Below are 10358 nucleotides of genomic sequence, written 5' to 3' on the forward strand. Positions count from 1 at the left end.
CACCCTGCCCAGCCCCCACCTGATCTGGCTGGCATGGAACAGGGAGAAGCCGCTCAGGAAGATGATGAGGCCGACCACCGCGGCGGGCACCAGCATGTAGGTGTACCAGCCAAGCCAGGCGAAGTACAGGGCCACCTTCTCACCGAAGTAGTTCCTGTGGGCACAGCTGCCTGTCAGGGCCACCCCACCAGAGGTGACGTCACCCGGGGGGACGTGGGGCACGCCACACGTGGGGACGTGGGGTGTCTATACTGACAGCATCAGTATGTCTAAGCGGGGTACACCGACACATCTGCGGGTGCATGGGTGTGTCTGTGGGTGCATAGCTGTGTCTGTGGGTACGTGGGTGTGCCTGTGGGTGAGTAGCTGTGTCTGTGGGTGCAAAGATGTGGCTGTGGGTGAGTAGCTGTGTCTGTGGGTGCGTAGATGTGGCTGTGGGTGCATAGCTGTGTCTGTGGGTGCATAGGTGTGGCTATGGGTGCGTAGCTGTGTCTGTGGGTGCGTAGCTGTGTCTGTGGGTGCTTAGATGTGTCTGTGGGTGTGTAGCTGTGTCTGTGGAGGCGCATTGTGTCTGTGGGTGTGTGAGTGCGTCTGTGCGTGCGTGGGTGTGTCTGTGGATGCGTAGCTGTGTCTGTGGGTACGTGGGTGTGCCTGTGGGTGAGTAGCTGTGTCTGTGGGTGCGTAGCTGTGTCTGTGGGTGCATAGGTGTGGCTATGGGTGCATAGCTGTGTCTGTGGGTGCGTAGCTGTGTCTGTGGGTGTGTAGCTGTGTCTGTGGGTACGTGGGTGTGCCTGTGGGTGAGTAGCTGTGTCTGTGGGTGAGTAGCTGTGTCTGTGGGTGCGTAACCATGTCTGTGGAGGCGCAGCGGGGCCGGGGGAGCCGCAGCGCGTCTGTGGGTGCGTAGGTGTGTCGTCTGTGGAGGCGTAGCTGTGTCTGAGCCCGTAGGTGTGTCTGCAGGGGCGTGGCGTGGGGGGCACAGGTGATTTGTTTGGGCCGGTATCACCTGATATCATCGATCGGCTGCTCGCGGACCATGTTCCTCCACCGGGCCCATTTCTTCTTCAGGCCTTCCTCGCCCTGGCACAAGTGGCAGTGAGGGCTTCCCGCCTCACGTCCCGCCCTCGGGCACTCTCCCAGGCGGCCCGCCCCTCACCTTGTGCAGGGGGAACTTGGTCTCAAAGACCTTTTCCTTCACCAAATCATGGAATGTGTCTACAGGTCACAGGGAGCCTCGGGTCAGAGGGGAGCGGGCCGAGGGAGGGCCCTGCCCGTTCTCCCTATGACGATGCCCCTCCTGGCCACCACACGCCCACCTGCCCACTCCGTCCTCACCGCCATCTGCCGTCTTGCTGTTCAGGACAAAGTTGATGATTCGGATTCTAGAACACAAGAGTTGGCTCAGGGTGGCGCCGTGTGACGCCGCCCTCTGTCTGGCCGGATCCCCAGCCCCCTGCCTGGCGGCCTGACCAGAGCTTGAACCCAGGACTCAGCTGGGAGCCCACCCCTGTCCTCCTTATCCTCCCAGGGTCTAGCCACCCCGTGGCTCCAGGATGGGGCTCTCTCGGGGGTGGTCCCTCTCCCCCAGCCACCTGGCCCGACCCTCTACCTCCAATCACACCTCCCACCTGGAGCCCCGCACGTGTCCAGAGCACACCCTGCGCCTTCGGGGGCGCGAGTCCTCTTTACCCCACTGGGAGCCGTTTTGACTACGTGGAGACTGAGGCTCAGAGAGGTCGAATAACTCGCCAAAGGTCACACAGCTAAGAAGCGGCTGAGCCACACCCCTCTGGTCACCCCCCTATGGGGCACTCACCCCAGGCTGTTCCCACAGCCCCACCGAGGTGCCTCTGCTCAGCGCCCTCCCCTTGTCCCCCCCCATCTGTGCCAGTCCCCCTGTGTCCACCCGAGGCCCCTCCATCGCCTCATATCCAGATGCCAGGAGCGGTGTTCATCAGTCTCCACTGACGGGGCCTCAGGCGAGTTCAGAGGGGCCTGGGACGAGCCAGGCAGGTGATGGAGGAAGGGTGTGGGGAGGGCAGGTGGACCAGCTTGTAGGGCTAGAGGGTTAGTGGGGAGAAGCAGGTGCTTGGAGAGGAGAGGTAGGGACCCACCTCTGGCTTCAGAGCCAAGAGGGATGGCTGCTCTCGGCCTCTGCACATCCTGCCCTTAGCCTTGAAGTCTGAGGTCGCAGCCCCATGTAACTTTCAGAACACCCCAAGAGGGAGAGCGGTCATTGTCCCTTTTCGCAGATACAGAAGCTGCAGCCCAGAGACCCGAGGCCACGCTTGGGAGCCTCGCATGCCCGGACCAGGCACGTGGTGGGCAGGGCTGCCCCAGGCCTGGCTCTGGGCCGGCCTCTCACCTGGTGGTGGTTGGGATGAGGGTGGTCCCGGCCGACTCCACTCGGGGGGCTGGACCCTCGGGCTCCATGAGGAGCATGCGGTACAGGTCGAAGATCCTGCTGTCAGCTTGGACCCCAAAGAACACTTTCTCTTCGTCTTCCTTAACCTGGGGGTGGGGCCGCATGGGAACACGCAAGCACAAGGCCATGGGCCACCTCTCCAGACCGCTCCCCAGGAGCCACCCAGCACCCACACTCCTGCCCCCAGGCGCCAGTGCCAGCCCACCTTATAACGGAAGCCCTTCCTCTTGAGGTCTTCCAGGAACCTCTGCTGCTGGCGGACACACCTGGGGCTCCTCTGGGTGCGGTGGTCAGCCACAAGGACGTAGTCCCACGGCTCAGGGGCCTCGGTCTGGAGGAAGGAGATATGGGGCAGCTGCAGGGCCGCGGGGGGCAGGGCCAGGGCCGGGGTGGTGGGAGGGGCCAAGCACAGGAGGCTTCGGAGCAGCGACTCACCTCAGAAGCGCTGACCTCCATCAGCGGGATGCTGTCTCCTTCGGTCCCCACCAGGATGCGGAAGCTGTCTTCACCCTGAAGCGGGGCAAACAGAAGGACCAGCTCATTCCCACAGCAGAGCAGCTCCTGAGCCAGGCACAACGGCACCAACGGGCTCAAAACATGGAGCTGGGGGTGGCAGGGACGAGTCAGCCGTTCCGGTAGGGCTGTGTCTGGGGAAGGGCCAGGAGGCCCTGGACGGCAGCACGAAGGGCCAGCAAAGATCCATCTGGAATCCGTGAGAAAAGACAGCCCAGCGTGAAGGGGGCCGAAGACACAGACGGGGACTTCCCAGGAAGGGAGCAGGGACAAGGCGACACGCGGGGATCGGGAGAGGCAAGGAAGCGTGGTCAGGGGCTGTGTGGCACCTCTGCCCCGCGGTCACACACAGCATCAAAGGCCACCGAACCCCTGCGTGTTGCGGGGGGCACCCCTGGTGCATGGATTCGGGAAACAAAACAGAACATCCCACGGCCGGGCCCGGCCACCCCCGGGGAAGCGGACAGGGTGATCGCTGTAGCACGGCATCCAAACAGTGGAAACAGCACACGCGCCCACTGGCGGGGGCGTGGATGAAGACCCTGTGCTGTCCCCGCATGTTGGCGGGTCGTGCAGCAGTGACACAGATGGGCCGCTGCCTTGCGTGCAGCGTTGGGGACCATGGTGAAATGGTACTGAGCTCTGTAAAGCTAGGTGGGATGAGCCCCTCAGGGGTAACTGCTGTGGGACATTGAGGCCGGACACAGACGCCGACGCCACCGGGCAGAGACTTAAGAGGGCGTGGATGAGTGCACAGCCTCCACGTGTCCCCCCGAGGGGCACTCGTGGTTACTGGGTCACACATGCTCCCACCATGGAGCTGAATCCCCCTCAGTGCCCTGGGCTGCGCTCAGCACCCTGTGGAGAAAGCGTGGACGGCAAAAGAGTCACTTTAGAGGAGAAACGTGGCAGACGCCCCTGCCCAAGCAATGACGCTCACGGTGACGTCACTTATGTCAGGGACCCTCAGACAGGAGGTGATGCGATAGTGTGAGGTCTCCTTTCTGAAACCTAGAGTGCCATCTCAGTACGAGAATCATCAGAAGGACTTTCTCCAGACCCGAGCTGACCCAAGAGGCAGATGGCCAAGGTGAAGATGAACGCCACATGGGACCCTGAACTGACAGGGACAGGAAAGGACACTGGGAAAGCTTGTGACATCGGTGTCAAGATGGCTGTGTGGGGCTCCTCATTGTGACCCGGGCCCCAGGGGATGGGGCACTGACTTCAGGGGAAGCAGGACACGGGGCGCCCTGAACCATCTTCATCACTCTTTAAGCATCCTCACAGGTGTGCCGAAGCTGCAGCAGCGGGCTCCGAGGGCGGACACAGAGTGACCCATGCCCCTCCGCTGGGGCAGCCCGGCCACTGAGGGGTAGGGGACAAGGGCAGTCAGAGCAAGTGCACGGGGAGCCCTGGGGCCGAGATACAGGGGGAGGGTTCTGCCCACGCGTGTGCCCTCGGGCAAAATCACCCCTCCTCCAGCCGTGGCCTTGACAGTGTCTGCCCCACGGGGCTTTACTCCATGCACCCTGTAGCCCCACTGCCGTGCTGAGCACGTGTGTGCCTGGGTGACAGGGACCGTGGCCCAAGTCCCAGCCGGCAGCTCCCCAGGGAGGCACATGGGCCCTGGAGGGACAGAAATCTGCAGCATCCCAGGGGAAAGGGTGCGGGGGGGTCTCGGGGGACTGTATCCACTGGAGTACCCCACCTCGCGCCAACTGCCCACCTCACCAAAGCCCCCACTGGCCTTGGCCTCATGTCGGCCCACCACTGCCTAATGCCCCCAGGCCCAGCCCCAGGCCCAGCCCCTGCCCCAGCCCCAGCCCCCAACCAACACGGCCTGCTTGTCACCCTGTCCTCTCCATCCTGCAACTGCCGGGGCTTCGGCCCTGCTGATCCCCCAACCAGCGATCCGGTCCCTTCTCCAACCACATTCCTGCCAGGCTCAAGCCTGCCTCCTCCAGCAAGTCTGACTGGACTGCTCCAGCCAGTCTGTCCTTGAGGGCTGCCAGGTAAAATACAGGCCACCCAGTCATAATTGAATTTCAGATAAATAACTGATACCTTTTAGTATAAACATGTCTCAATTATTGTTACCATAGGACATACTTATACTACAAGAAATTGTTTATGTGAAACTCAGTAACTGGGCATCTGTTTTTTATTTTGTTTCACTAAACCTGAAAGTTTACTCCAACCTCCCCCCACCACACACACACACACGCGTGCACACACACACACACACACGCACGCGCACACGCACACACACGCACGCACACACACGTGCACACACACGCACGCACACACGCACACGCACGCATACACACACGCACACACACACACACACGCACGCGCGCACACACACACACACGCACGCACGCACGCACACACGCACACACACACACGGCAGGAAGTGCTGGCTCCCGAACTGGCCTGGGTCTGCGCCCCTTCTGTCAATCATGGGAGCCAGGAAAGGCATGAAGTCCAAAGGCAGAAGACAGGCCCGAGGCATCGGGAGCCGAGGTCTGCAGAGGGGCGCTGCGTCGCCCCCCCACAGCGCGAGGCAGCCCTCACCCAGCCTGCCCCCGGGGCGCCCCATGCTCCGAGAGCATTGGTTCCCTTCCTGCGCCATCTCCCAACAGCACCCACCCCCTCGGGCTGGGCCGCGGTGCTCCCTGCCCTCTCACCGGCAGCCCACAGACACTCGCACTCAGGTGTGGCTCCTGGTACCTGAAACTTACCCCTGTCTTGGGCCAGAGGAACCCTGCCTTTCACAGGCAGATTTGCAGGTGGGGGCAGGGCTGAAGCACCTCTGTGTCAGAGAACAGAGGAGTGTCAACTAGATGGGACCGGGACATTTGTGTCACCAGCATCTGGTTCATGGCCAGAGGTGCAGACTCTGGGCACCTGGCTCTGGGGTCCATGTCGTTGTCCCTTCGGCCCTGTCAGCCCCCACCCCTACAGGCTCAGCTACCAGCTCCAGACAAGGAAACTTCTGGAGAAGCCGCGGCTCCAGGAGACCCTCCGTCCCGCAGCCTGGAACACGAAGAGTTCAAGCTGGGGAAGTCCTGCCTCTCCCCACCGCTTCCGGCCCGGCCTCCAGGTCACCAGTGGGACCACCACCTGGCTTCTGACCCGGCTACGTGGAGCACGCATGTGCGACATCACTCCGGCTGCACCCACCTGCGTGTGGGCCGCCCCTCACGATCCCTGAGGGTCTTACCATGCCTCCAGGCCCTCCTGACTGGGCCCTGAAGGCACGGTGCAGTGTCATCATCCAGCGAAGGGACGTGCCTGCCCTTCCGAAGAACACGCCGCCCTGGCGGGCCCAGCCAGACACCCTCCGACCGCCCTCCCTGAGCAAGTCCTCGCCTGGCTCTGCCTGCGCGGCTTCTGAAGCAGGTGGTCTGTCCCTCCGCCTTCCTGCCCCCTGCATCCCTCCATTTCCCCAGCTGTCCATCTGTCGTCATCTGTCAGTTCATCCTTTCGGGTGTCTGTCCACCCATCCATCTGAGACACTCACTGAGGAAGCAGCCTGCCTTGTGTGCAGCCCTTGTGGGCGGCACGTGGTGTGAGTGGACACAGCCTGCAGGGGCAGGCACCATGGGGCAGGGTAGGTAGCCTGCAGCTTGGCCCTGTAGGGCAAGAGGTGGGCAGGAGGTACAAAGAGCGAGAAGTATTCTTGGGAGAGGCCCTGAGGGGCAGCGTGCGACTGGTGTCCAGGGACTCAGCACTCAGCACCCCCAAGAAGTTGGTACTCGGTACCTCGTGGGGACTCAGCACTCAGCACCCCAAGGAGTTGGTACTCGGTACCTCGTGGGGACTCAGCACTCAGCACCCCAAGGAGTTGGTACTCGGTACCTCGCGGGGACTCAGCACTCCCAGGACTGGCTGGTTACTACTGCAGCAACTTTGTACTCAGCACTTCCGCTTTGCAGAGGCATAAAGAGCAGGAAGGGAGCAGACAGGAGGTGAGGCCGGGGGTCGGCAGGAGCCAGATCACGGAGGGCTACTCAGGAGGCTTGGGAGCTTGGATTTCAGCTGGGGGCGACGGGGAGCCCTGGGAGGAATCTGAGCGGGGAAAGGGCACACTCAGGCCCAGCTGGAGGCTCGGGTCACCAAGTCCGGTGTCCACATCGCACCTGTCCTTCAAAGGGTTGATTCTCTCACCTCAGCCAAGCCAGGCGCTGCCTTCCCAGCCACCCCGCCTGTTCCAAGCCTCTCCTGCACCCCAGCACAGGCCAGCAGGGGAGGTAGGGTCGTCAGAGGAGCCTGGGGCCAGGCCCAGGGGTGCCAGGATGCCGAGCTGGCTCTGGAAGGACCGAGGAGGCCCCGGGCCAAGGTGAAGCAAGAGGCTAGCGCTTGGCCCACACCTGGGAGGGCCCTGGGCACTCCAGTGGGAGGCTGGTTTCGCTCTCCACCTCACCTGGGTCTCCTCCCGGCCGCCCAGGCCCTGGCCCAGCCCAGTGACTTCTTGCCTGGCAGATGGGAGAAAGGGTGTCTTTCTGGTATGTTCTCTTGCCTGCCTTCCTGGGACCCCCGCGGCCTCCTGCTCTGTCCCCCAGAATCAGAATTCAGCAGCCCCCAGCTGCCCTCACCTCTGCCTGGGGCAGGACCCCCAGGGGAGCAGAGAGCCCAGCTGGCTACCCTGGGCCTCCCAGCCCAAGGCCAGCCCGGGCTGGAGGCCACAGCCCCTTCCTCCCAGGTGCTAGCTGCAGGGCAAAGCTGCACAGCTGGGGGCCCTGGCTCAGGGACTGGGGTGGACACACCCTGCCCGTCCAGGCCCCACACACTCACTAAGACCCGAGCCCTGGGGTCTCCAGGGTCTCTGACTGCATGGAGGATGGAAAGTAAAGCCCCTGCCGAGGGATCCGTTCGGTTCTGCCACCCTCACCTCAACCTGGGCTCCAGGAGCCGCACAGGTGAGGCTGGTGGGGCTGGCTGGAGGGGCCTCAGGTGTGGGTCCCACGCAGCGCCAGACTCACCTGCATGCTGGCAGCCCCGCTGGTCCCAGAGCCCCAGGAGCCGCCGGCGGTGCCAGAGCCAGCAGTTCCGAAGTGAGGCCGGGCGGGTCCTACCTGACTTCCGCGTGGGACTCACCTCCCTCTCCCTCTCCCTCTCCCTCCCTCTCCCTCCCGCCAGCCGCGGCCTCCTCTGTTGGTCCCTCCAAGCCCGCGCCCAGGCAGCGGGGGTGGAGCCAGCGAGAGGGCACACCCAAGGGTGGTGGAACACCCTCCAGAGGCCTTCGCCCTCACCTGTGGGGGGCGTTCCCCGGGAGAGGAGTTAGATTGGCATGCCCTCCTGGGGGACAAGGGGGGCACATGAGCGCTCACCGATGCCCTGGCTCCTCTGCTCCCCTTCGCCCTTCCTGACCCTCCCACGTCACCTTCAACATCCAACCCGCGACCCCCAAGTCCAGAGCTGATCCCCTCAGAGGAGAAACTGGGGCACCGAGGCTTGAGGATGAGACAGATCGAAAAAAGAAACTGTCTTCTTCCCCGCTGAGCCTCTGCTTCGTGGACCCCAGCTGTGGGAGCGGAGCCCTTGGGGTCCTGAGAACAGGTGGCTGACCGCGCCACTGAGGGTATGGCTCCGCCATGTCCAGTGCGCCGAGGGCAGTGGCTGGGAGCAGGGAGGCGGGGTACCCAGGCTCTGAAAGCTGTCCCGAAGCTGAACGCACGGGGCAGGAGCTCAGCAGGACAAGGCACCTAGACAGCATGGGACAGCTGGAGGAGCAGGGAGCACCCATGTCCCAGCAGGGCACCCATGATGTCATGTGGGGCAGGAAGCGCCATGTCACAGGGAGCACCCATGATGTCAGGGCACAGCATCACTCAGCCCAAGCAACCCAGTGGTTGGTTCAGACCCTGGCTGACATTTGTTCTGGGATCCCCTGGGATAGCATGGCTCCACCCATGCTTCTGCTCGGGGGGGGGGGGGGGGTCCATGGTAGCCGGCAACAGCAGCAGGGGCCAGGACTGAACTGTGAGGTGGCAAAGACAAGGGAGGGATTTGGACTCTGATGGAGCAAATTCGAGGCGTGTTGTGATTGGCATGACGGCAAACCCCAGATGGCACCGACCAGAACAAGCTCGCCTGCCTCTCCCTCCCATACGTGAAGTCTGGGGGCGGCCAGTCCAGGACCAGTTATTAAGTTCTTGCTTTGCCACCTTAAACATGTGGTCCCCCCACACAGCTCAAAATGGCTGCTGGAGCACCAGGCATCACGTCCACACTGGAGCCGGCAGGAAAAGGAAAGAGTGCTCCACCCTCATGGTTAGTCAGTGGCCACACCTTAAAGCCAGGGAGCCTGGAAAGTGTGATCATTTTTCCTAAGAAAGGAGGTAGAAGACACTGGGGATGCCCAGCAGTCTCTGCCACGGGCCAGAGGGCCTCAAACGCCGCGTTAGTTTAGAAGGCAGAGCCAGTGAGGGTTTTGAGCGTTATTCCGAACTCAGGATCCAATTACGCACCAGCTCCTGGGCTCTGCCTCGCCCCCAGATCTCCAAGTCAACCTGCCCAGGACACTCTGGGAGTTGACAGACTAAAACAATCCGGCAGCACCTAAACTCAGGCCTGGCCCCTCACGGGAAGTTCCCGCTCTCGAGAAGGACGGAGAGGAAGCACAGGTGCATCTACTCCTATCTGGAGAGAAAACAAGGACAGCCCTTTTGGAATGTCATTCCGCTGAAGGAATCAAAAGCCTTAAAATAGTTTACACTTTGGTCCATTAAGTTAACTTTGTGTAAACTGGAAAACATCCGAAATAACGTAAATATATATGTAATTATGCCCTTTGAGGCAAAAATTGTGAACCTCCTAGATGAACAGCCACAGGAAGATGTCTGAGCAAACATGGTCTCACGGGCCAATTAAGCAGCCATCACAGACTGCTCTCAAAGAGCTTAGAACAGAGGGAGTGCTCTGGCTTTGGAGGGCTTTGGCTTTCTATACTAAGTGCAAAAACATAGATTGCAAACATGTACACATGTTTTATCTCGACCAAGTTAAAATGCACTAAAATACTGGAAGGGAACATTTAGTATTGGATGTTTATATTTGCTTAACGACGTGAATTGTAGATGGTAGAGTTAATCTTTTCTTCCTTTAGTTTACCTTTTTCATTTTCTGCAGCAAGCACACGTTGCTTTTTATAAACTTTATTATTAACTTTACGATCACACTAAAGTCTATTATTATGAACGTTATTTCCCCCAATCAGCCTTTCTCTTTGCCTTGGTCTCAAATGCGTCTTGTGGAGGAGCCACGGTGCAGTGGGCCAGCCCCTCGCCGGCAGTGTGGCCCCAGCCACGCCAGCTGTTGGCAGAGCTGACCGCGCCCTGCCTTGGGCAGGGAACTTCGGTAGAGGCCCACGTGGCCTCCTGCTCTTCCCCTGTGGACCCTGGACCCTGCTCCTCTT

At 61.4% G+C, this 10358-nt stretch overlaps 1 protein-coding gene across 1 annotated transcript in view; it reads right to left on the minus strand.

Annotated features, from left to right (window-relative positions):
* Nucleotides 1-7929, minus strand: part of ANO9 (anoctamin 9) — a 16435-nt gene extending 8506 nt beyond the window's left edge. The window contains exons 1-8 of the mRNA XM_011380808.2: nt 7924-7929; nt 2858-3025; nt 2628-2753; nt 2363-2508; nt 1333-1397; nt 1154-1212; nt 1004-1077; nt 4-154 (exon numbers count right to left, since the gene is read on the minus strand). Of these exons, the coding sequence (XP_011379110.1) occupies nt 4-154; nt 1004-1077; nt 1154-1212; nt 1333-1397; nt 2363-2508; nt 2628-2753; nt 2858-3025; nt 7924-7929 (795 nt within the window). The remainder of the gene's footprint in view (nt 1-3; nt 155-1003; nt 1078-1153; nt 1213-1332; nt 1398-2362; nt 2509-2627; nt 2754-2857; nt 3026-7923) is intronic.
* Nucleotides 7930-10358: the final 2429 nt, after the last annotated feature.

The sequence above is a fragment of the Pteropus vampyrus genome, unplaced genomic scaffold (assembly GCF_000151845.1).
Source record: "Pteropus vampyrus isolate Shadow unplaced genomic scaffold, Pvam_2.0 Scaffold405, whole genome shotgun sequence".
Taxonomy (NCBI): Eukaryota; Metazoa; Chordata; class Mammalia; order Chiroptera; family Pteropodidae; genus Pteropus; species Pteropus vampyrus.